A 27,113-nucleotide genomic window follows, 5' to 3' on the forward strand; every position below is an offset into this window, starting at 1 on the left:
CACATATATCATACATAATACATACATATGCTTTCCCCCATATACACACAATGATGTATAAAAACTTCAGATACCATCAAGATTTTTAAATCTAAAGCTGATATGTTAAAGTTACAGTTTACCATTAGAAACTAGCTGACGAAAGTTTTTGCCTTCCTTGAAGTAACTTTTCTTTCATTTTCTTTTTTCATTTTAGAATTACTAGATCTCATTCTAAGCCTTCCAATTCCTATATCTATAACGGGAGCTACTCAACTCCAAACAGTATTGGTGTAGGGATACTGATAAAGTAAAATCCATCTTGAAAAACAGATTCAGCAATCCATTTTAATGTTCCTATATCTCAGGTCTCATACCTGTAAGATGGTAACCTACATCATAGGAGAGCTTGTATCAACCAAAAGAAGGAGCTAGAACACTTTGAAATGGGCATGAAGAAATTAGAGCCGTCACGCTCTAGAAATCAAATCAGTCTTGCCTCTTCATGCCTCTTCTTTGCTTATACCAAAGGACTTCCAACTTAGAATATAAAATGCATATAGCTGATTCCTTTTAGATTCAATTTATTTTGGCAAAATTTTTAGGATTTCTGCTTTCCCCAACTCTTAATCATATAAATGGTCACAGTTTATTGTGGTGACTGCAAAGTAAATCACCTATCTTAATTTTTTACATACTCTATACATAATAAATTGACCCAAACTCAAGTAAGAGAGACATTTAATGAGGAAAATTAAGGATCAAATGTAAATGGAGCCCTAAAACAAATATATGTAGCTACCTTCAAATAGAATTTGGCTTGAAATGTAGCTTTATAACATTTAGAAATATATTATTACAGATTATAAAAGACAAATACAAAAAGTATCATGAAACATATTTAGTTTTCAATTAGTAGGTAAAAAAACAGAGTGCAAAGGGTTTCATTTTCTTCAGAAGAATATTTCAAGAGACCACAGAAAGTGAATTTATGAGGAATTTCCCTTCAGATAATTTAAAATACTCCTCCCAACAGGATTAAGATCAACATAAGTTTCATCTCCAATAAGCAGTTCATTTTTATTAGCTACTTTTTATATTTTTATTTTAATTGAACTGAATGATTCTCACACAGGATAAAACAATGACCAGCAACAGGCCGAGTCTAACTTTACCTGCATTTTTTCATAACAGCAAACAAGGAACTGTTTTGAATTTGGGAACATAAGACAACTTTATACAACTTTTATTTGACAAAAGAACATTTTTATTTATTGTGAAAAATATTTTTCAAGCACTTATATTTGTATATTTGCAAAAAGTAATGGGGATTTCTTTCACAGTTTAGAAAAATTAATATTTTTAGTTTTTCGATTCACCTTAAAATTTTACAAAAGATTACAAGGATGAGCTTTTATAGAAATGTTTACTGTGTTTGTATAACTGAAAAAATTTTAAAAGACCCACAAAGAGTTACCTTACCTTGCACTCATAGAGAACACATATTCCAGAAGACGAATAGACCATATTTCTTTCTCCTTCAAAGTAGGTTCGTCCTTGGAACTGGCATATAGCTTTGGAATAAAAAAACATATATATGTTTATTTTTCAATGGGAAAAAATAGCTTAAAGTGTTCAGATCATTCTGTAACAACACTTCATAGGTTCTCACACCTTTTTAAGGTATTAGAATGAAAATAAACCTAGGTTCAATCTACTATAAGGCACACATAGGCTCTAGTTACCGTCATGGCCTTAAGTTTAGAAAGTAAAATAAGGCACAAAAAGGATAAGGGACAGTGGCAAGTCAGAAGTAAGCTCTGAAAAAAGAATGCTGATAAGCAGAGTCACAAGCCTAGATGAGGCCCCATTTAGGACTCTGTTCCCGAAAAAGGAACATTAAGCAGGTGCTTAGGGCAGCGCAAATCAGGGGTAACACATATATGAGGAAAGTACCATTAAAGAACATTTTACAACAGAATTAGAAAGAAGCTATTTTAATTTCAGCATACATGTAAGTTTTATGTTTCAATGTTTCGAATTATTTTATTTCTAAGTACCACGAATTAGTGTACCCCATTTCGGATATTGGTTGAAAAATCTTAGTCTGGGCCTACCTTGCTTCCACCTCAATTACATAAAATTTAAAAACTAACTTCAGATTCAATGGGGAAAACATTTTTGATTAGTGAAAACGCATACAGAGTATCAAATCATCTTTTGCTGAAAATTGCAAGATATTTACAATTCACACATGCTGTTCACAGAAATTGTTTGCTTGAATTTAAATGAATGTTTCCCATTACTTCTGTTCATTCATCATCTAAGTAGAGGCAGATGCACCCTGAGAAGCTTAACTTTTAGTGCCCTTTTCGGGTTTAGGCCTTTTCCAAAACCCTGAACTAACCTCTGCTTTCATGATTTTGTATTGTGTTTTTTTTGAAAGTGGATCCAATACTGTAGATGCTTTGAAGTCCCATAACACCTTGATATACCCTGAGCTAATTACTTCAAAACATCAGGAGATGAGATCACACAATAATGGAACCTAAACAGACTTGGGCGGCTTGTTGTCCTCCTTATTTAAAAAACCCAATTTTTTATTTTAGCTGCACAGATTTTACAAAGTGAATATATATATTTCCTTGTGATTATGTTGGGTAGATTAGAAGTAAATCTTTCCGTCTTTGGAATTTATATGTTTTCATTACCTTTAAAGTATCAACTTCCTAATAATAATAGATAACAAGGAAATTAGACATACTTTTAAAAACACTATTGAATATACATCTGAATGTATAAATATTCTTATCCAAAATGCAACCCAGCTTTCACCATTGCTGCAGAATTAACTATTATTTAAAACTGGACATTCACATAATAGAAAGCATGCACATTTGCAAAATGTCACCCTTCAACTCATCTCCTTACTCAGCTTTTATTAATAATTTTAAGTGCATGACATATTTTTACAAAGAAATTGATTTTGAATTTTTGGAGCTTGCTGGAAAAGAATACATCTTACTTGCATAAATTATATTGCTTAAAGGCTGACTGAAACTTGCTCAATCATGAATATTCAAAATGAAACTACAGATTTGTCAGTTGCATACTATCTATCATATTATGAATTAAAATAGCATGTTTATTTCATTAACCTGGTTGATTCTAAATACATCTCCCCAACATTTAATTTTTCAGATTGTGCCTTTTTTTCTGATGAGATCCATTAACCTCAAAAAATCAAGACCTAAAAATAAATAATAATAAACCAAGATCTGGCATTTAGTATGTTTCAATTATACTTAATAAGTAGCACATGTTATAGGATAATGAGAATAAATGAAACCCTTGTTAATTCTCTTCAGCACCCACCATTGAAAGGTTCAAAATCCATTATATTATATGACTTGATAACTGCAGCCTATTCAAATCCAAGAATATGCTGAAGAGAAAAACTGATGTTCTGAGTCTCTCTTGCAATAGAAGGGAAAGGAAATATAGTAAAAAAAATCAATTAAAAAAAGGCCAAATTCTCCTTACACAAAATCTTAACGATAATTTCATATTAGTGGAGAGCAGATAGACCTTCTATTCCAAACTCTTAATTCAAAAAACTCAAATAGGCAACTTATGAGGCAATAGGGCACCAAATGGAGCTTGGCAAGGAGGAAAAAAGCTCAAAAATGAATGAGATCACAATTTCTTCATTCCTTTTCAAATAATGAGAACAAACAGGGTGAATATGGCTTAGAACCATAAGTGAGTGATTTTTGAATCATTCTTTTTTGGATCAGTTGCTGTGATTCTCTATAATTCTAGGTTTACTCCAAATTCCCAGTAATGCTAGTAGGGCATGCCTTGCCTAGACTCTTTAGGGAAAAAGTGTTAAGAAACTCAAAAAAACTACAGTCACCTGAAAACACCTTAAGGAATTCTAAAAGTACAGTCTGAATGGCTCTGGAACCTCTCAGGAGCAGAATACAGGAGTTAAGAGGCATATCAATCTATTCGTACATCTAACAAACCTTTACTGAGCTCCTAGTACAAGACGGGTACTCTACTAGGTACTGGGCTTCAAAAATGAGTGAGACATGATTCGTGGCCTCACTACTTAGTAGAGCATCAGACACATACAAAACTACAATAAAAGTTAAACTTAAGTTCTGTAATAGAGGAATGCATTGAATTATATGAGAACACAGGGGACTGAGAGTTGAACTCAGAGAGGAAAGCTGGATCAAGATAACAGAACAAAAAACGTGAAGGACCTAGATTCTGACAATAGCCAGAAGTCACCATCGACCAGGAGCTAAGGAACTAGGAGAGGAAATGGTTTTACTAGAGCCCAAGGTGAGCCAAAGACATGGAAGAGAGGACGTCTAGTGAAAACTGTAATCATGAAACACACAGCTACAGCCAACAATGCAGCCTGGTGCAGGGAAAGAGCAGGGAATAAACCTGGCCAATGCTCTCTCTTCTTTTTTTTTTTTTCTTTCTTTTATTAATTAATGGAAAAAAAGAAATTAACCCAACATCTAGAAATCATACCATTCTACATATGCAATCAGTAATTCCTAACATCATCACATACATGCATGATCATCGTTTCTTAGTACATTTGTATCGGTTTAGAAGAACTAGCAACACAACAGAAAAAGATATAGAATGTTAATATAGAGAAAAAAAATAAAAGTAATAATAATAGTAAAAAAAAACAAAAAAAAACTTATAGCTCAGATGCAGCTTCATTCAGTGTTTTAACATGATTACTTTACAATTAGGTATTATTGTGCTGTCCATTTTTGAGTTTTTGTATCTAGTCCTATTGCACAGTCTGTATCCCTTCAGCTCCAATTACCCATTATCTTACCCTGTTTCTAACTCCTGCTGGACTCTGTTAACAATGACATATTCCAAGTTTATTCTCGAATGTCGGTTCACATCAGTGGGACCATACACTATTTGCCCTTTAGTTTTTGGCTAGACTCACTCAGCAGAATGTTCTCTAGGTCCATCCATGTTATTACATGCTTCATAAATTTATCCTGTCTTAAAGCTGCATAATATTCCATCATATGTATATACCACAGTTTGTTTAGCCACTCGTCTGTTGATGGACATTTTGGCTGTTTCCATCTCTTTGCAATTGTAAATAACGCTGCTATAAACATTGGTGTGCAAATGTCCGTTTGTGTCTTTGCCCTTAATTCCTTTGAGTAGATTCCAAGCAATGGTATTGCTGGGTCGTATGGCAATTCTATATTCAGCTTTTTGAGGAACCGCCAAACTGTTTTCCACAGTGGTTGCACCATTTGGCATTCCCACCAACTGTGGATAAGTGTGCCTCTTTCTCCGCATCCTCTCCAGCACTTGTCATTTTTTGTTTTGTTGACAATGGCCATTCTGGTGGGTGTGAGATGATATCTCATTGTGGTTTTGATTTGCATTTCTCTAATGGCCAGGGACATTGAGCATCTCTTCATGTGCCTTTTGGCCATTTGTATTTCCTCTTCTGATAGGTGTCTGCTCAAGTCTTTTTCCCATTTTGTAATTGGGTTGGGTGTCTTTTTGTTGTTGTTGAGTTGAACAATCTCTTTATAAATTCTGGATACTAGACCTTTATCTGATATGTCATTTCCAAATATTGTCTCCCATTGTGTAGGCTGTCTTTCTACTTTCTTGATGAAGTTCTTTGATGCACAAAAGTGTTTAATTTTGAGGAGTTCCCATTTATTTATTTCCTTCTTCAGTGCTCTTGCTTTAGGTTTAAGGTCCATAAAACCGCCTCCAATTGTAAGTTTCATAAGAGATCTCCCAACATTTTCCTCTAACTGCTTTATGGTCTTAGACCTAATGTTTAGATCTTTGATCCATTTGGAGTTAACTTTTGTATAGGGTGTGAGATATGGGTCTTCTTTCATTCTTTTGCATATGGATATCCAGTTTTCTAGGCACCATTTATTGAAGAGATTGTTCTGTCCCAGGTGAGTTGGCTTGACTGCCTTATTAAAGATCAAATGTCTATAGATGAGAGGGTCTATATCTGAGCACTCTAATCGATTCCATTGGTCGATATATCTATCTTTATGCCAATACCATGCTGTTTTGACCACTGTGGCTTCATAATATGCCTTAAAGTCAGGCAGCGCGAGACCTCCAGTTTCGTTTTTTTTCTTCAAGATGTTTTTAGCAATTCGGGGCACCCTGCCCTTCCAGATAAATTTGCTTATTGGCTTTTCTATTTCTGAAAAATAAGTTCTTGGGATTTTGATTGGTATTGCATTGAATCTGTAAATCAATTTAGGTAGGATTGACATCTTAACTATATTTAGTCTTCCAATCCATGAACATGGTATGCCCTTCCATCTATTTAGGTCTTCTGTGATTTCTTTTAACAGTTTTTTGTAGTTTTCTTTATGTAGGTTTTTTGTCTCTTTAGTTAAATTTATTCCTAAGTATTTTATTCTTTTAGTTGCAATTGTAAATGGGATTCGTTTCTTGATTTCCCCCTCCGCTTGTTCATTGCTAGTGTATAGAAATGCTACAGATTTTTGAATGTTGATCTTGTAACGTGCTACTTTGCTGTACTCATTTATTAGCTCTAGTAGTTTTGTTGTGGATTTTTCCGGGTTTTCGACGTATACTATCATATCGTCTGCAAACAGTGATAGTTTTACTTCTTCCTTTCCAATTTTGATGCCTTGTATTTCTTTTTCTTGTCTAATTGCTCTGGCTAGAACCTCCAACACAATGTTGAATAATAGTGGTGATAGTGGACATCCTTGTCTTGTTCCTGATCTTAGGGGGAAAGTTTTCAATTTTTCCCCATTGAGGATGATATTAGCTGTGGGTTTTTCATATATTCCCTCTATCATTTTAAGGAAGTTCCCTTGTATTCCTATCTTTTGAAGTGTTTTCAACAGGAAAGGATGTTGAATCTTGTCAAATGCCTTCTCTGCATCAATTGAGATGATCATGTGATTTTTCTGCTTTGATTTGTTGATATGGTGTATTACATTAATTGATTTTCTTATGTTGAACCATCCTTGCATACCTGGGATGAATCCTACTTGGTCATGATGTATAATTCTTTTAATGTGTTGTTGGATACGATTTGCTAGAATTTTATTGAGGATTTTTGCCTCTATATTCATTACAGAGATTGGTCTGTAGTTTTCTTTTTTTGTAATATCTTTGCCTGGTTTTGGTATGAGGGTGATGTTGGCTTCATAGAATGAATTAGGTAGTTTTCCCTCCACTTCGATTTTTTTGAAGAGTTTGAGGAGAGTTGGTACTAATTCTTTCTGGAATGTTTGATAGAATTCAGATGTGAAGCCATCTGGTCCTGGAATTTTCTTTTTAGGAAGCTTTTGAATGACTAATTCAATTTCTTTACTTGTGATTGGTTTTTTCAGGTCATCTATGTCTTCTTGAGTCAAAGCTGGTTGTTCATGTCTTCCCAGGAACCTGTCCATTTCATCTAAGTTGTTGTATTTATTAGCATAAAGTTGTTCATAGTATCCTGTTATTACCTCCTTTATTTCTGTGAGGTCAGTAGTGATGTCTCCTCTTCCATTTCTGATCTTATTTATTTGCATCCTCTCTTTTCTTCTTTTTGTCAATCTTGCTAAGGGCCCATCAATCTTATTGATTTTCTCATAGAACCAACTTCTGGTCTTATTGATTTTCTCTATTGTTTTCATGTTTTCAATTTCATTTATTTCTGCTCTAATCTTTGTTATTTCTTTCCTTTTGCTTGTTTTGGGATTAGTTTGCTGTTCTTTCTCCAGTTCTTCCAAGTGGACAGTTAATTCCTGCATTTTTGCATTTTCTTTTTTTCTGATATAGGCATTTAGGGCAATAAATTTCCCTCTTAGCACTGCCTTTGCTGCGTCCCATAAGTTTTGATATGTTGTGTTTTCATTTTCATTCGCCTCAAGGTATTTACTAATTTCTCTTGCAATTTCTTCTTTGACCCACTCGTTGTTTAAGAGTGTGTTGTTGAGCCTCCACGTATTTGTGAATTTTCTGGCACTCCGCCTACTATTGATTTCCAACTTCATTCCTTTATGATCCGAGAAAGTGTTGTGTATGATTTCAATCTTTTTAAATTTGTTAAGATTTGCTTTGTGACCAAGCATATGCTCTATCTTTGAGAATGATCCATGAGCACTTGAGAAAAAGGTGTATCCTGCTGTTGTGGGATGTAATGTCCTATAAATGTCTGTTAAGTCTAGCTCATTTATTGTAATATTCAAATTCTCTGTTTCTGTATTGATCTTCTGTCTAGATGTTCTGTCCATTGATGAGAGTGGGGAATTGAAGTCTCCAACTATTATGGTATATGTGTCTATTTCCCTTTTCAGTAACTGCAGTGTATTCCTCACGTATTTTGGAGCATTCTGGTTCGGTGCGTAAATATTTATGATTGTTATGTCTTCTTGTTTAATTGTTCCTTTTATTAGTAGATAGTATCCTTCTTTGTCTCTTTTAACTGTTTTACATTTGAAGTCTAATTTGTTGGATATTAGTATAGCCACTCCTGCTCTTTTCTGGTTGCTGTTTGCATGAGATATCTTTTCCCAACCTTTCACTTTCAACCTATGTTTATCTTTGGGTCTAAGATGTGTTTCCTGCAGACAGCATATGGAAGGATCCTGTTTTTCAATCCATTCTGCCAGTCTATATCTTTTGATTGGGGAATTCAGCCCATTAACATTTAGTGTTATTACTGTTTGGATAATATTTTCCTCTGCCATTTTGCCTTTTGTATTATATATATCATATCTGACTTTCCTTCTTTCTACACTCTTCTCCATACCTCTCTCTTCTGTCTTTTCGTATCTGACTCTAGTGCTCCCTTTAGTATTTCTTGCAGAGCTGGTCTCTTGGTCACAAATTCTCTCAGTGACTTTTTGTCTGAAAATGTTTTAATTTCTCCCTCATTTTTGAAGGACAATTTTGCTGGATATAGGAGTCTTGGTTGGCAGTTTTTCTCTTTTAATAATTTAAATATATCATCCCTCTGTCTTCTAGCTTCCATGGTTTCTGCTGAGAAATCTACACATAGTCTTATTGGGTTTCCCTTGTATGTGATGGATTGTTTTTCTCTTGCTGCTTTCAAGATCCTCTCTTTCTCTTTGACCTCTGACATTCTAACTAGTAAGTGTCTTGGAGAACGCCTATTTGGGTCTAATCTCTTTGGGGTGTGCTGCACTTCTTGGATCTGTAATTTTAGGTCTTTCATAAGAGTTGGGAAATTTTCAGTGATAATTTCTTCCATTAGTTTTTCTCCTCCTTTTCCCTTCTCTTCTCCTTCTGGGACACCCACAACACATATATTTGTGCGCTTCATATTGTCATTCAGTTCCCTGATCCCCTGCTCAAGTTTTTCCATTCTTTTCCCTATAGTTTCTGTTTCATTTTGGAATTCAGATGTTCCATCCTCCAGTTCACTAATTGTAGCTTCTGTCTCTTTAAATCTACCATTGCAGGTATCCATTGTTTTTTCTATCTTTTCTACTTTGTCCTTCACTCCCATAAGTTCTGTGATTTGTTTTTTCAGATTTTCTATTTCTTCTTTTTGTTCAGCCCATGTCTTCTTCATGTCCTCCCTCAATTTATTGGTTTTGTTTTTGAAGAGGTTTTCCATTTCTGTTCGTATATTCAGCATTAGTTGTCTCAGCTCCTGTATCTCATTTGAACTATTGGTTTGTTCCTTTGACTGGACCATATTTTCAATTTTCTGAGCGTGATCCGTTATCTTCTGCCGGCGTCTGGGCATTTAGTCAGATTTCCCTGGGTGTTGGACCCAACAGGTTGAAAGATTTTTCTGTGAAATCTCTGGGTTCTGTTTTTCTTATCCTGCCCAGTAGGTGGCGCTCGTGGTACACGTTTGTCTGCTGGTCCTACCAGTAAAAGGTGCTGTGGGTCCTTTAACTTTGGAAAACTCTAGCCGTGGGGGGGTTCGCTAGCCGAAGCAGCTTGGAAGAGTGCCAGCCGGCCCGGGGGTCCGAACGCGGGGAGGGTCGCCGGGCACCGCAGCCCGTGAGAGCACCCGCCCGAATCTCCTATTAGGCCCGGGGCGCCAAGCATGGCGGGAGGGTGCCAGCCACCGCGGCTTGGGAGAGTGCACCGTTCCCAGTTGGACCGGGAAGTCACGTGTTTGGAAGGGACCCCCCTGGTCACCGTTCTCCGCGGCCTGGTGATTTCCGATCCAATTCTCTCAGTTGGTCTAGGGGGCCGCACGTGGTGGGGGCGCCAGCCGCTGTGGCTTGAGGGGACCACCTGCCCAATTCTGCCAGCTGACCCGGGAAGGAGGAAGGGAGAGACTCCGGCCGCTTGCCGCCCCGCCCGGGGAACCCCGCGCCCCTCGGCGATCTCACCGGAGCAGGTTCTCTCAGCCAGTCAGCCGTTCCAGGATGGGGTACGCTGTCTTTTTGATCTCTGTTGTGGCTCTGGGAGCTGTTCTGTATCGTTTCTACTCCCCTAGTAGCTGTTCTGGAGGAGGAACTAAGATCCGCGCATCTTACTAAGACGCCATCTTCTCCGGAAGTCCAATTCTCTCTCTTCTTGTCCTCCAATTTCCTTCCAATGCCACCTACTGGAAAACTTGACACCAAGCCGACTGGCAAGAAGACCAGAGTGATACTAGTCCGCAGAAATCAGCCTCCTGGGGCACAAAGCAGGAGAGAAAATGGAACTGGGAACATGGAGTGCCCCCCCACTCCAAAAAAAATCAGCAGAGGTGCTTGTCATATCATTCACTTTAGATCATTAAAAGGTCTAGTTTACAAGGCCTAGGGTGGTTAGAAGGACACAAGAGAGTAGAACATAGAACAAATAAATCTTGAAGAGAGAAAACAGAAATCTTTTTAAAATAGAGACCTGCTTTTAGAAAAAGTCTAGATAGCTTATCAAATGAGGTCCATAGGCAGACAGATGGCAAAATGAAGGAACTGGGCCCTGAGAGTTGAAACAAGAGGAAGAGCAGATTAGGCGCATTCCTTGACTTTAACCAAGGCCAGCCTCTGCATGCCTGAGGGACAAAGCCTCAGAGATGACAATAATTGTGATGGCTACCAAATGGCTACAGGGTGGTCTCTAGAATTCCCTAACTGAAAGGCATCTGCTAGCTTACTTTCCCCCAATAAAATAAAGAAAACTTTGTTTTGTCCTCAACAAAACAATGAAGGAATAATCATTTTTGCCTAACTGATTTCTTGTTAATTCAATTGCATTCATATTCAAAGTCAGAGGCTTCATTTCTTTTCAGCTTGGGGTGTGTATATGTGTTTGTATGTGTTTATATATACAGCATTAAGCTCTTTGTAACATATACTCTAGATTCTGATGCCCCAAACCATTTACCAGCCATTATGATTAACAAGAATTATATCAATCAAGTTGCATTGTCAAAGATCTATGCCAAGTGATACAGTATATTATGTGCACATATTTTAAGATGTGAAATGCTTGGCAGATGGATATTAATTCATGCCTTTAGGTTTACCCCTTTGCAGACTAAGAAGTGAGTCTTCCATGAAAGCAGACTAACCCATAACACTACAGCTACTCTTTAGTTACTAATATTAACCAATGTCAAATGCATATTTATTATGACTCAAGTAAACAGTGCTGTTTTCATAACCATCCATATCATGGTCTATGTGAATTGTGTCACTCGCCGTTGTCCCATGCAGAGCCTGTTCACTCACAGGTCGAGGACGTTAATAAGAGCTTGGAGAAATTAAATGGGATGATATAATAAGTATGCATGTTTTTCCAGGCCAAGTTAGACATCATTAGTTACAAAGTTACAAGTACCATTATTAGAAGAGAATCTGCAAAAGCAATTAATGAATTCTTTTCACTTCATTTTTCCCATTCTTACAATGTAAATACAATTAACAGCAAAGAGGAAGAAAGGAGACGGTATGGATGCAAATCTAAAAGTCATCAGTTGTTAAAAATTGAAAAGTAATTTATAGCACAGACTGGTAAACAGATAAGACAGTAAAACTCTGAAAGTCCCAAATTAGATATTAAAATTCTGATTTGCTGATCATTTTTACAGCGCTAGCAACTGCAGATCACTCTAATGAGATTTAAATAAATTCATGCAAGCCTTTGTGGAAAGGATTACCCAAATCTATCTAAAAATATTATAGAATATATACGCAAAAAAAGGCATATCATATTTCACTTCTGAACATTTCCTCACTCTTGACATATTTAGCTTTTCCTTTTTATTGATGACTTGAAAATATAAGAGTCTACTTTAAACTTCCCAATTGGTATCAACACCATGAAAAATGATACAATGCAGAATTAAATGTTATACAGACCAAAAAAGAAAATGAGTATAGTTCATTTAGTTGAGAAATGGGATTTGTGATTTGTTTGGTTGGTGTTTATTCTTTTTTGAAATGCTAGGTATCAGTGATCTTTGGATTGATAAAGCTATCTGTTAAGGGCAGTTCTATATAGTAGTGGCTTCTGTATGGTATTCTTACCTTAATTTTGTTTAGAAAGGCTCTTAAAATTTCATGTATAATAGCAGTTACTTCATTCTGAGTAAACATGATTGTAATTTGTTAGTGATACACAATCAAAGCCATTGAGTTATAAAATCTCACTAATTATAATTCTGTATCTTTATATTTTTATTATAACCTTTAAAAAAGAAGGTACAATAAATGCATTCATTAGGCATGCCAAGATTCTGTGGAGTCAAACAAATCTAAAATCATTTTAATATTCTTAAAAGACTTAAGTTAGCCATGCTATATTTATCTAGATTTACTTGCAGACAGTCTTAACAATATAGCTGTCATAAAAGTCTTGTGTACTAATATAAACATTAATATCTCTCTCCTCACAATAGCTAAATCTCTATTATAGCACTTAATGCATTTTTCCTCTTCTCTAGTTAATTGTGCACTTGTTTATCTTTCCTATATAACAACAGGAACCATGTCTTATTTGTCATTTGGATCTTATTCAGCACCCAACACTAGTCCTACATAATAAATTCTAACAGTTTGTAAAAGTTTTTGGTAAATTCTCTTTCAGATTCCTGTCTGAGGAAAAAGCTGAAGTCGAGTGACTTACACCTCTCTCATTCTCAGTTTTCTCTTTGTATTTATTTGGTCTTTTCCTTGTTTGTTTGTTTTGATTCTTTATAGTAAAGGTTCTATGAATTGGATCTCATGGAAAGAGTTTGTCCTTTTTGTAAAACAGCAGTTTACTTTCTGCCTGAGTAATCTGAAACATTTGAAATATGAGCACGTTTTTCTAACAATGAAAAAGTAGTTGGCTATTCTCATAGCAGTAACTTATTAACATGAACAATACAAATCAGCACACACAAAAGAAGTCTGCTTGGACAATTTGATAACAAAACTTTCTCTTTCCCCTAATAAAATCCATTTTCATGAGCCAATGCTATTTAAAATGATTAAATTTCAAAGTGTTTAAATAATTTACAAAGTCATTAATTATACATGATCACTCGCTTTAACTAAATCTCATTAATTGTTTGGGAATTTAGTTGTTTGCAAGACTAATATTAGAGTTTAGGAAATGAGATCATGAGAGTATTTGTGCTACCCTTTTTTCCCATTTTATATATGTCAATGTCCTTGGGCTTCTAAATAACCAAAAGAGTGCTTCTCCTCAGGGGCCTCAATTCAGGTCAGTAGCCTATTCTTCCAGTAAGAGAAAAGGCCCTAAAATACCATAAATCTAGCAGTAGTGAGGGGTTAAAAGGCAACGGAGGATAAAAATAACTTCCAGAACAGAACAAGAGCAAAAATTCAAACAGCCCATCCAGATGAGCCTTTGAGTTTGAAAAGCTATTATACTATGGGCAAACAAAAACTGGATATTTAGAGGATAACAGTGGAAAGGCCAAGTCTGTTGCTAGGAGCAGGGAGTCATTACTTTCAACACCAGTTTAATTGTACCCATTTAAATTACAGTTTAAGCTATACTCTGAAATTCTTTTGATTTAGTTACCTTTCCAGCACTAGACTTATTCCTGATTCTGGCTTATGAACCATAAAATTAAGTCTTAAAAAAAAAAAAGATCATAAGCTAATTCCTTTAATCCCCTTAAAAAATAAATTAATTAAAAAATGCAATATGTAGGAGCAAAGGTTTGAAGGAAAAACATAGGTTGGGTCAATACGTGAATACTATTAAAGTGACAGAACAGGAACACGCAATGAGGCAACAGGTTTTATTATCACTTTATAAAGAAAATGCAATGCACAACATAATAAGAAAAAATTTGCACATTGTCACTTTAAAAGCCAGGACTAGGATACATCTGACAGTACTGTGTATATTTTCATACCAATAAAAAAATCTAGTGAATTCAGGCAAAACTTGAACATCTAAAATTTGTTTTAACTTTGTGGAACTTTTTGTCCAAAACAACTGGCACATGTGTTGAGACGCATATTGTTTCTATGTCATAATGAAGGAAGTGTTGGACATAAAATGCTTTGTGAACTGTAAAGTATGATACTTTTCATTATAAGCCACATATTAGTGCTCAATTAACATAGTACAAAGAAATACCCTGAAACAATGATTGTACTGTTTTACGACAATCTCTGGTGGTCAAGAAAACAAAGACATTTCACTGGGGGGAATGACACAAGTAGCGGGGCATTTTAAAAAGTCAGTTTCCTGAAACGTATATTAGTAACTTCTTCCTTTATGTAAAGAATACTAACCAAGGGAAGAGAAAGGGCACAGGTTAAAGGGAACAAGCTCCTTGCAGAACAAAGAGGCAAAAGGCAAAGGAAAAAATTTATAAGTTATACCTGAAATAGAGCAGGGGAAAGAAAAGCAGAAAGCAACAAAAGGATAACAAAAGGAGGAGAAACAAAATAAACCCACATAGACTTGCAGCAAAAGTGGCAAAACCTTGTGGAAATTAGAAGCATTTATTAAAATAATCTACTGTACTAGGAAAGCTCCTTCTCTGACTTCAAGAAGCATTCTCCCTAGTGTGGGAAAAACAGGTGTTCTAGTTTGCAAGCTGCCAGAATGCTTTTAAAATGGAATGGCTTTTAAAAGGGGGAATTTATTAAGTTGCAAGTTTACAGTTTTAAAGCTATGAAAATGTCCAAATTAAGGCAAGGCTATGAAAATGTTCAAATTAATACACCAACAAGAGGTTACCTTCACTCAAAAAAGGCCAGTGAAGTTCAGGGTTTCTCTCTCAGCTGTAAGGGTACATGGCAAAGTCTGCTAGCCTTCTCTCCCAGCTTCTTGTTTCATGAAGCTCCATCAGGGGCATTTTTCTTCTTCATCTCCAGAGGTCTCTGGCAGCATGGGCTCTAAAGCTTTTTCCAAAATGGTTCCCTCATAAAGGGCTCCAGTAAGCAATATCACCTTGAATGGGTCGAGACACACCTCTACGGAAACCATCTAATCAGAAGTTACCACCCACTCTTGGGTGGGTCACATCTCCATGGCTACAATCAAAAGCTCCCACCCAGCAATACTGAATGATTAAAGGACCTGGCTTTTCTTGGGTCCACAATAGATTCAAACCAGCACAGTAAGCAAACACATAATTAACAATATACAGCTCAGAATTTGTATGGAGACAAAGGAAAAGAATACATTCTTACTAGTGTTGGATTGGAAACGCTTCATAGAGGAGGAGTGTTTGAAAATGAGCATTGATGGACAAGTATTTTAATAGGATTTGAACAAGGGAAAGAGTATTCATGACATATTCAAGGAAAGTTGACCGGTGGAACATGGATACAGACTTTCAGAGAACTATTATTAAGAAATCAGTCTGAAAAGGGATGATAGAGACAGATTATGAAGAATATCCAGTAACAAAATAATGGATTTATACTCACTGGTGGCAATATTTGAGCTATCAGAAGATTCTGAGAAAGGGAATGATGTGACCAAAAGAAATTGTATCTTAAGAAGACAACTCTGTGACTGAGAAATCAAACACAAGGAGATGAGTTAGGTCTCGATGCAACAATCCAAGCAAGATATACATGCTTTCAAAAAAAAAAAAAAAGAAAGGAATGAATATTAGATGCAATTATAGTTGTGGAAAGAATTTAACAAGTAAAAGGATATGGGAGGTAAAATAGAAAAAGTTAAAGTCTCTGAAAAAGTATGTCAATTGGAAGAATAGGAAGTACGATGATTCTATTAACAAATCCAGGGAACACAGAGAATGAAACAAGTTCGAGGGTGAGGAGAACAGTGTTGACATTGTGGTACCAATGAAGAACAACATGCTGCTCTCTGGCAGCCAACTAAAAATTTAAGGTAAGGCAGAAGTCAGGGAATTATCAATACTGCAAAAGAATCCGCTTCTTGCAGTTGCTAGTCTCTGGATGTCTCATCTCCTTGTCCCTCCACCCCACCCCATTCGCTGCCCTCACCTCTGTAAGGTGAGGAAAAGACACTAAGTACACATCATCTGAACCATCTGAGATGAATTCTGTTTAATGCCAAGAAACTGACTGATAGATAAAAATATGCAAGGAAGCTAAATGTAGGGTGGGAAATTAGCATGAGTGGAAAATATTTAGAATTGAAGAAAGGGTAATAGGAAGTTAACTGCAGATGAAAGCAAGCATTAGTAAGCAGCAGTGAGAACTCAGGTTAGAAAAGAGGATATGAATTTGTAAAGATGCCCCCCCATTACTCACAGCCTGGTTGAGGCAGGAGTGAAGGGAGGCAAAGGATAGTTGTATTTAATTAAGATCAGAATGGACCATAACTGTCAAGAAGAGAGAACATCTGGAGTGATTATATTTGCACCCTTAAGGTAGCAGACTATGGAATCCAGTTTAATTAGGCAGAAAGTGGGAAGCTGAAGTAGGTTCACTAATTTAGGAAACTGGGGTTGATGAAATAACTAAAGATTTAGGAGGACTCAAAAATGAATCTACAGGGTTGAATAGGTGAAACACGGGATATTCAGGGCACTAAAACTATTCTGTGATACTGAAATTGTGGGTACATGACTCTATGCATTTGTCAAAACCTTTAAAACTGTACAGTACAAAGAGTGGGCCTAATGTATACTGATTCTAAAAAATCATTTAAGAGGTCAGTAGATCCGGAAATGGAATGTAGAATGTGGTAAACAATATAACTGTATTACAAATATAAGAAAAAGCTCCACTGAAGAACTTTGAGAAGAAAGGTGCTGACCTAAGTAACTTTAGAAATGCTCTATAAGATAAAGGCAAAAGAAAGTGAACATAAGCACGGTTCTCTCTTGGTAATGGAACCATGATCTAGAAGTGGAAGTACAAGTAGTGAGTCTCTCTAGTTCCAGGATAGAAAAGCCATTGTAGAATAAGTTGACTTGAAAAGTTTTCAAAGATCAGCATGTTATCAGGAATTTAGTTATGGCAAGGAAGTAAGGTTTATATAGAAAACAAAGACAATAGGATGCTTCTTAGAAAGTTTCTGACTTCTGTAGAAGCAGAGATGCCAAAAAATGAAGGGATAAGAGTAGCAACATCAAGGAACAACAGTAGAGAATTAGAATCAGTTTGCACCTCAGATTGGGACTACAGAAGGCATTCTATCACTCAGTTCTCACAGCAACTCTGCAAGGTAGTTACCATGATGATTCTGATGTTAAGGTGACTAAACAGTCTCAGGAAGGAAAATGCTCAAATTTTCTTTTTTTTTGGAAATTATCACAAATACTAAGTGGTGAAAACAGAAGTTAAATCTGCTTTTTACTTCAGAATCCTGATGTTCTTAACTCCAATACTGCATAGTTTTTTACTGCTAGCCTACTGCTGCTGATAATAAAAATAATAATAGTAAACCTAGTAACTGGATTCTAATGAGCAACCAATCAGGATAATTACATATGCTGGAACTGATTATTAACATTGGTTTTATACATACTCCCAACCTACCAGGTTAAAGGTTCCCAACTTTGGATGCATATTAGACTCACTTAAAAATCTCTATGGCCCAGTTGCATGCAATACCAATTAATAATCATCTCTGAGGTGAGACATGGGCCTCTTTTATTTTTTAATTCTGTCCAAATATGTAGTGAAGCTTGAGAACTATTTTACTAGGCAGGGAAAAAAGAAATAGGAAAATAAAATAAGCATTCGAATGGGGAAAGTAACATAGATATAGTGTAGAAGTCTTTTTTACCCTATGTTATCTGGATAGGCATTGTTCCACATGCTGGTTTGAAAATATTATGTACCCCAGAAAAGCCATGTTTTAGTCTCAATCCAGTCTTGTGGGGGCAGCCATTTCTTTTAATCCTGAGTCAACACTGTAGGTTGGAAACTTTTGATTAGATTATCTTCAAGGAGATGTGACACACCCAATCTTGGGTGTGACCTTTTGATTAGATGGAGATGTGACTCCACCCATTCTGGGTGGTTCTTGATTAGTTTACTAGAGTCTTTAAAAGGCAAAACATTTTGGAGAAACCTCAGGAAAGACAAGGCCAACAGAAACTTCAGCGCAGATCTAACACAGATCCTGACACTTGGAGAACAGAGATATGGAGGTTTAGAGATGCTTGGAGCCCAGCAGACATTGTCACGAGAAATTACGCAAGCCAGAACCTGGAGAGAGCCAAAGGAAGACAAGAGATGAAAGCCAGCCCCAGAGAAGCAAAGTGAGGAACCCCCACAGGAACAGAGGCTGAAAGAATGGAACCCAGGAGCAAGGGACCAGCAGATGCCAGCCACGTGACTTCCCAGCTGACAGAGCTGTTTCAGACCCAGCAGACTTTCTTGAATAAGGTATCTTTCAATGGATGCCTTAGTTTGGACATTTTCATAGACTTAGAACTGTAAACTCATAACTTATTAAATTCTATTTTCAAAAGTCATTCCACTTCTGGTATATCACATTCTGGTAGCATTTAAGAAACCAATACAGTCTATTATTTGAAAAAAATCAGTTCAAGTAAGAAATCATAGACAACAATAAAAATGTGCCTTAAACATTTTTATTTAAAACACACAAATCTACATTAATTCAAGGTTTTGATGTAGAAGGCTTTTCTTTAGTATGGATTCCTTGATTATGATTCATTGTAGTCTTGATTGTATAAATAAAATGTATAATAGGCTGTGTGTAATTGCCAGTATGATTTTCTCTTAATGGAGTAAAATAGATACTTTCCAAGTAATTTGAAAAGGAATCTTTCCATCCCATTTTGTTGTTGTTGTTTTGTTTTAACTTACTTTGAAATACTTTCAAACTTACAGGACAGCTATAAAAATAATACAGAGCACATACAGAGAAGTCCAACATACCCCTATCCCCCTGGATACCCATGTCCACCAATTTTAACAGTTTGCTACATTTGCCATATCATTCTATCTATCTGTTGGAGATGTCAAGGACACACTCAGCAGCCATCTCCCAGCCCTTACCTATCCCCCTCCTTTTCCTTTCTTGCTTGTTTGTGTGCAGGTGTTTGTTATGTTTCCACTTTTGTTTGTTTACATGCAGGTGTACAATATGTTTCTATTTCACATGAGACTAACAGCCAGGGGGGACATTAAATCTTAACTAGTCACAGCTGCTTGCCAGGGCACAAAACTTGCTCAATGAGAGCCCCCTTCCTTTGGAAGGTATAAAAGTTCTTCATTTGGGGTGGGTCATGGTGGCTCAGCAGGTGGAGAGGCAGAATTCTCGCCTGCCATGCTGGAGACCCCGGTTCAATTCCCGGTTCCTGCACACACACCCACACATATACACAGAAAAAGTTCACCATTCAGTCTATGCAATGTGTCCCTCATCTCTGACATAAATTTGGAGCAGCCAAGGAGTAAACTCCCAGAGGACCAACCACAATTGATCCCTCATCTCTTACACAAAGAGAGGCGTGTGGAGCTGCCATCCACTGACCCTGCCTCTTCAGGGGATTGGGTAAAGTGAGGTCTTTTCCCTGTTCTTTTGGACTCTTTGTGCTATGCAAGCAATAAAGCAGTCACCTGCTGGGAGTCTCTGTTGTGCCTGAACCCATGTTCTCATGAGGTACTGTATAGCAATTTGCTCTACACTATCTATCCATTTATCTTTCTGTGTGTCTATCTATTTACTAAACTGTCTCTGAACACTTCAGCAGGTTAAATACGTCATGCTCCCTGAACATTTAATACTGTCATGTGCATTTCCTTGAGAACAAGGATATTCACTTATATAACCACCTTAAGTGCAGTTATCAGGTTCAAGAAATCTACCATTGATATAAAAGCTTATAGTCTATATTGCATTTTTTTCATGTGTCAATAATATCCCTTTGACCTACTTCTTCTCCCTTGCTAGAGCCTATTCAGGATTAAGTATTGCATTTAATTATCATTCTCTTTAGTTCCTTTATTTTTTTAAATTGTGGGAACACATATACAACTAAACTTTCCCTTCTCAAACACTCCTAAGCATACCATTCAATTAATCCCATACCATTCCTATGGGATTAATCATGTTCACCATATTGCAATACCCTCCCCACCTTCCACCTTCCACCTTCCATTACTGAAACTTTCCCATCTCCTAAAACAGAAACCCTAGACCCATTATATGTATAATCCAGGCCAATTTACATGAGAATCACTAGGGGAGGGGTCCTGGATAACTAGAGTTTTAAAGAATATACAGGTAATTCTGATGTATGATCAGTGTTGAGAATCATATATGTAGCTTAATCCAACTAGTTAATTCAGGGAGCTTTTATTATAAATTGATCTTGGATAATACAAGTGAGTGACTCACAGGATGTTAACTTGGTTTTGCCTCTACTCCCAACCTACTGAGCCAGTGGTTCTCAATCCTGAATGCTTATTAGCCTCACTTGAAGAATATTTTAAAATATTAGAACAAATAAGAATCTGAGCAAAATTGTTGTATTCTCATAACATAGTTAAAGATAATATTATAAACCTGAAGTTCTATTTCACTGGCTTACTTCTCCATCATTTACTTATGTTTATAGCTCTAAAACATAATTTGCTTTCAATAATGGAAGCAAAGAGAAAGGAAGAGGAGAAAGTAAAAGTGAAGGAGGAAGAGTGAGCAAGTGAGTGTGTGTGAGAGAAACAGAGATACAGAGAGAGAAAGAAAAATTCCTAAACATTGTAAAACTGGAAATTGCAACTAATTAAATAGAAGTTCAGAACAAAATATTTGTTGAATTACATCATTTTCCTCTTTTCAGACGGTTTTTCCCTGTAGTGGTCAATTAAGTAAAATCCTTGAAAGCTCTACCAAATGAAACAGTGAGGTTAAAATGTTAAATACGTTATGTTAAGTCTGATTATTAAGAATTAAATTACTCCAAATTCAAACCGTTCTCGTAATGTGTGAAAATTTTATTACATTTTACCAAAAGCCTCTGGAATTAAATAAAAATTGAAAGACCTTCCCATAATTTGCCATGCCTTCAAAGATATGATCGTAGATATTGGCACATTTCCCCTCCCCTCCATTTACTGAGAAGAAAATTATAGAAATTCTCATTCTCTTTTCAAAATACATTTCTTGAACTGTGACTACATGCCAGGTACTGTACTCAGTGCTGGGGGCACAGCAGTGAACAGACAGACACAGACCCTGCTCTCACAGAGCTTGCAAAATAAAAGGGTACTCGACCAGGCAAATAAACAATAAGTGCATTTAGTAATAAGAAAACAAGCAAAAATCTGAATAAGCAGGACGTCACAGGGAGGGCTCCTTTGGACTGATCAGGAATAGCCTCTCTGGGGAGATGAAACTGCGGCTGAGACCTAATGAGGAGAGGAGCTAGTATGGTCTGGGGAAGAACAATGGGAAAAAAGTTTTCCAAGCAGAGATGGGAATGAGTTTGGCTTCTTTGAGAAACTGAATGAATTTCAGCATGGAATTGTCCTCTTACTGGTTATTATTGATTTCTAGCTTAATTGCGCTGTAGTAGGACAATATCCCCTGATTAATTTCAATTCTTGGAAATCTGTTGAGACGAGCTTTATGGCCCAGTATATAGTCAATGTTTGTAACGTCTTAAGAATATGTAAAATGAACATTGGAAGTGTAACAGTCTATATGTTCATTAGATTTGGACTATTAATCACATTCAAGTGCTCTGTATCTTTAATGATTCTCTGTGTGCTTGTATTTTTGTCAATTATCACTTCACTCTGACCATAGATTCAGCTATTGCTTCCTATGTCAATTTTGCTCTATATGTATTAAGGCTATATCATTAGGTACATACAAATTTAAATTGCTATATCTTCCTTGTAATTTGAAATGTTACCATTATGAGATAACTATAATAATACTTTTTGCCTTAAAGTTTACTTCATCTGATATTAATTAGAAGAAACCAGCTTTCCTTTGTTTGGACTTATTTTTTACTGTCTTTCACTTCTAATCTTCCAGTATCCTTATGTTTTACACGTATATCCTGTAAACACTGTAGAGGTGGATTTCTTTAATTCTGTTTCAAAATATTAAAACTTTTAAACTAGAATTGCCCATTTATATTAAATGTAGCAATATTTAATTTTATATCTATTGTCTTGTTTTGTGCTTCCTCTTTTTCCAGCCACCACTGTTTCGTCTTCTCCTCTTTTTTAATATTCTTTTGGATTTGAGTATTTCTTCATTATCCCTATTTCCCCTATGCCAATTCAATATTTAGATATTTTACACTCTTCATCCTTAACCAAGTTAAACTGAATGTTAGCCAATACCTCTAAACTCCTCTGGTGCAATGCAAAGATCTTAAAACATTTTCATCCACTTTATCCACCATCCTACTATAATATTATTTTGTATTTTAAAAACTTCTTTTAAATTCCAGAAGATATTATGAGGATGAGGATGAGGAGTTTCTTATTCTAGCAATGTTAATTTAGATTTACACACTATATACAACTTTACATTTTCAATTTTTCTGAATTTTTTCACTTTTACTTTATTCCTTTTTTCATGGTTAAAAATGCTTTATTCTTAAAATTTATATAATTAAGACTGAATCATAAAGTATAAATAGCATATTAACATTATGAAGGGGGTACTATAAATTTTGCCTAGGCACCACAAATAGAAATGACAAGAATCCCATCAGTACTTCAAACTCAACATGTTCCAAACATGTCATCAAGTACCTCCTTAAACCACATGCTTCTCTTTGTTCCATCAGTATTTCTTTTAATGGTACAGTTATTCACTCAGATAGTTCTCCAAGCTCAGTCCTAGACTCTCTTTTTTTCTCTTTTTACACTATCTTCCCAGGAGATACTGCCCATTTCCAAAGCAAAAATTTGTCCCTACAGTGTTAATTCTTCATATATGTCTCTAATACTCGCCCTCTTCTCTGAACTCCAGACTTGTATAGCAACTGCTTACTTGTTAAATATAGCCTCATATAATCTACAGATATTTCAAATTTATCACATCTAAAACCAAACTCTGGGCTTTCCTTCCAAATCCTTTCCTCCTTGATGATTTCCATCTGTACTGGCACCACCATTCACCAGTTGGCTTAACCCAAAATACTGGGACTCATCCTTAATTTCTCTCTCATACACCCCAAATCAAGTTCATTCACAAATCCTATAGGTCTACTACAAATGTATTTGAATTGCATTTACTTCTTTCCATCTCTACCACCTCCTATTCTAAGCTACTGCAATAACCCCCAACTGATCTTTTTATCTTCACTTTTTTTTTAATTTGAGAAATTGTAGATTTAAGTCAATATAGAGTTCTCATATTCTTCCTCTATTTTTAGTATTTTATACTAGTGGTAGTGGTGAAGTAGAAAGAGGGCTAGTTTTCTAGTCGTACAGGCATAAGTGCAAATCCCAACTCTGCTGGAATATATGGTGCTATTTGATACAAGACAGGTATTTACTTCATCCTTGAATTGTATTTTTATTGGGTATAGAATTCAAGTCAGAAGTGATTTTCCATCAGTATAATGAATGTACCATCTTATTCCCTTTGGCTTCAAATTTTGTTGTCAACAAGTCAGTGTGATCAATCTGTCCATTGCTCCTTTAAAGTAATGTTGTCTTGGTTTATTTTAAGAGTTTTTTCTTAAATGATGATTTTTTTTTTCTGATTTCTTGTTTTTTTTTTCCTGCAGTTTCACCATTTCATGTCTAGATGTAGATTTATGTGTATTTATCTTTCAGGGAATTTACTAGGCTATTTAAAACTGCAAATTGGTGTCTTTTACCACTTCCAAAATATTCTCAGCCATTTTCCTCTCCTCACCTTTTGGGAGTCTGTTGAAATATATGTTAAAACTCTTCCTCTATTCTTCCTATCTCCTTCCCTTTCTTCAGTATATTTTATCTGTCCTGGTTTGAAAGTGTTGCGTACTTCAGAAACGCCATGTCCTTTAATCCTCATCCAATATTGTAGGGTAGAAACCTTTGATTAGACTGTTTCCATGGAGACTGACCCACATACCCAATTGTGGGTGTGACTTTTGATTAGATTACTTTCATGGAGATGTGAGACACCCAATTGTGGGCGTAGCCTTTTGACTAGATGGATATGTGACTCCACCCATTTAAGGTAAGTTTTGATTAATTAACTGGAGTTGTTTAAAAGGGGAAACATTTTGGAGAAATGACACAGACAAAGATGTTTGAAGATACAGAAAGAAAACAACCGCAAGGAAGCTGTTTGAAACCAGTAGCCAAAGGACCAGCAGATGCAAGCCACATGTTTTCCCAGATTGGTCTTTCTTGAGTCAAGGCATCTTTCTCTGGTTGTCTTAGTTTGGATATTTTTATATCCTTAGAACTGTGAACTTGTAACTTAATAAATTTCCTTTTTAAAAGTTATTCCATTTCTGATACATTGCGTTCTGGCAGTATTAAGCATATCAAAACTCCATCTTTTTTTAAAAAATCTTGTGTTCTAAACTCTGAATAATCCCTTCTGATCTATTTTCTAGTTCACGAATACCCTACATATTACTGTCTATTCTGCTGCTAAATCCATCAGTTGAGGCTGTAATTTCTCCAATTACTTTGCTTTTCATTTCTAGAGTTTGTTTCTTTTTTCAAATTGACTATCTTAGTTTTCCTGTCCCCTAAGATATACCCAGACTTAATATGCTATTACTCTAAAAATAATAAGTATACTTGTATTATATTACATATTACTTAATTCTAATCTAACATCTTTGTAATCTGTTTCTGTTGCTTACACCTGTTGTCATTCCTAGTATTTTATTTTCTTAAGTGCCTGGTAGTACTTGAAAATAATTATTTAAATTTAACTCCAGATCTAGAAAAAAGGTAGATGCTTTCATAAGGGATATTCATTTTCCTTCATCAGAATGAATAGACATGAACTTAAATTAAATGCATGACCTGAGACTACCTAGACAACCTAGATGACCACAGATACAGCTTGTTTTATTGTTCTTCACTTCATTGTGCTTCATAGGTCTGGCTTTTTCTTTTTCTTTCTTTCTTTTTTTTTTCACAAATTTAAGATTTGTGGTAACCTTGCAATAAGCAATTCTACTAGCACCATTTTTCCAACAGAACGTGTTCACTTCATGTTTTTGTGTCATGTTTTGACAACTCTCACAATATTTCAAACTTTCACATCATTATTATATCTGTTACGGTGATCTGTAATCAGTGATCTTTGATGCTACTATTGTAATTGTTTTGGGATGCCACAAACTGTGTCCATATAAGATGGTGGACAAATGCTGTGGGTTTTCTGACTGCTCTGAACTGACCTTCCCCCATCTCTCTCCTTTTCCTTGGTCTTCCCTATTCTCTGAAACGCAACGGTATTGAAATTAGGCCCGCTAATAACACTACAAGGGCCTCTACATGTTCAAGTGAAAGGAAGAGTCGCATGTCTTTCACTTTAAATCAAAAACTAGAAGTGATTACACTAAGGGAGGAAGGAATGTCAAAAGCCAAGATAGGAAGAAAGCTAGGCCTTCTACACCAAACAGCCAAGTTGTAAATACAAAAGAAAAGTTCTTGAAGGAAATCAGAATTTTTACTCCATGATCTCATAAATGATAAGAAAGTGAAACAGCCACATTGCTTAAGTGGAAAAAGTTTTAGAAGTCTGGATAGATCAAACCAGCCACAACATTTCCTTAAGCCAAAAGTGTACTCCAGAGCAAACCCCTCTCTTCAATACTGTGATGGTTGAGAGAGATGAGGAAGCTGCAGAAAGAGAAGTTTGAAGGTTGCAGTGGTTGGTTCATGAGGTTTGAGGAAAGAAGCCATCCCCATAGCATAAAAGTACAAGTTGAGGGGGACACAAGGGTAGCCCAGTGGTAGAATTCTTGCCTGCCATTGGGAGACCGAGGTTCGATTCCTAGTCCATGCACTTCCCAAACAAACAAGTAAACAAATGAAAAATAAAACAACAAACAAACAAATTCAACAGATGTTGTAGCAATAAGGGGATACTCACATGGAAAAAGAATGAAATGTGACCCCCACCATACAGCATACAAAACAAAAACCAAAAAATGGAAGGTGAAGCAGCAAGTGTTGATGTAGAAGCTGCAGCAAGTTATCCAGAAGATCTAGCTAAGATATGGCAAACTTCATTTTTGTTTTATTTTAAGAAATTGCCACAGTCACCCCACCTTCATCAGCAACCACCTCCCTGATCAGTCAGTAGTGATCACATTGAGGCAAGATCCTCCACCTCATAAAGTTATGACTCGCCGAAGGCTCAGATGATGGTAAGTATTTTTTAGCAATAAATTATTTTTGATTAAGGTATGTACACTGTTTTTTTAGTCTTAATGGTATTACACACTTAATAGGCTACAGTATACTGTGAACATTAAATTCACATGACTTGCTTAATTGTGATTTTGCTTTATCTGAAACCAAACCCGCAGTATCTCTGAGGTATGCCTGTACAAGTCAGGCTTTTCATGGAAGGTCTGGTTTATTCCTGGTTTGCCCTTGTTCTAATTTGCTAGCTGCTGGAATGCAATATACCAGAAATGGAATGGGTTTTAAAAATGGAATTTAGTAAGCTGCTAGTTTACAGTTCTAAGGCTGAGAAAATGTCCCAATTAAATCAAGTCTATAAAAATGTCCAAATCAAGGCATCCAGGGAACCTTGGTTCA

The 27,113-nt window shown here is 36.0% G+C and overlaps 1 protein-coding gene across 5 annotated transcripts in view; it reads right to left on the minus strand.

Annotated features, from left to right (window-relative positions):
- Positions 1-27,113, minus strand: part of NELL2 (neural EGFL like 2) — a 531,530-nt gene that overhangs the window by 252,611 nt on the left and 251,806 nt on the right. For all 5 annotated transcript variants that reach the window (XM_077170643.1, XM_077170642.1, XM_077170644.1 and 2 more), the window contains one exon: positions 1,462-1,553. In XM_077170643.1, coding sequence (XP_077026758.1) covers positions 1,462-1,553 — 92 coding nt within the window. The remainder of the gene's footprint in view (positions 1-1,461; positions 1,554-27,113) is intronic.

Source organism: Tamandua tetradactyla, chromosome 7 (genome assembly GCF_023851605.1).
Source record: "Tamandua tetradactyla isolate mTamTet1 chromosome 7, mTamTet1.pri, whole genome shotgun sequence".
Classification (NCBI taxonomy): domain Eukaryota; kingdom Metazoa; phylum Chordata; class Mammalia; order Pilosa; family Myrmecophagidae; genus Tamandua; species Tamandua tetradactyla.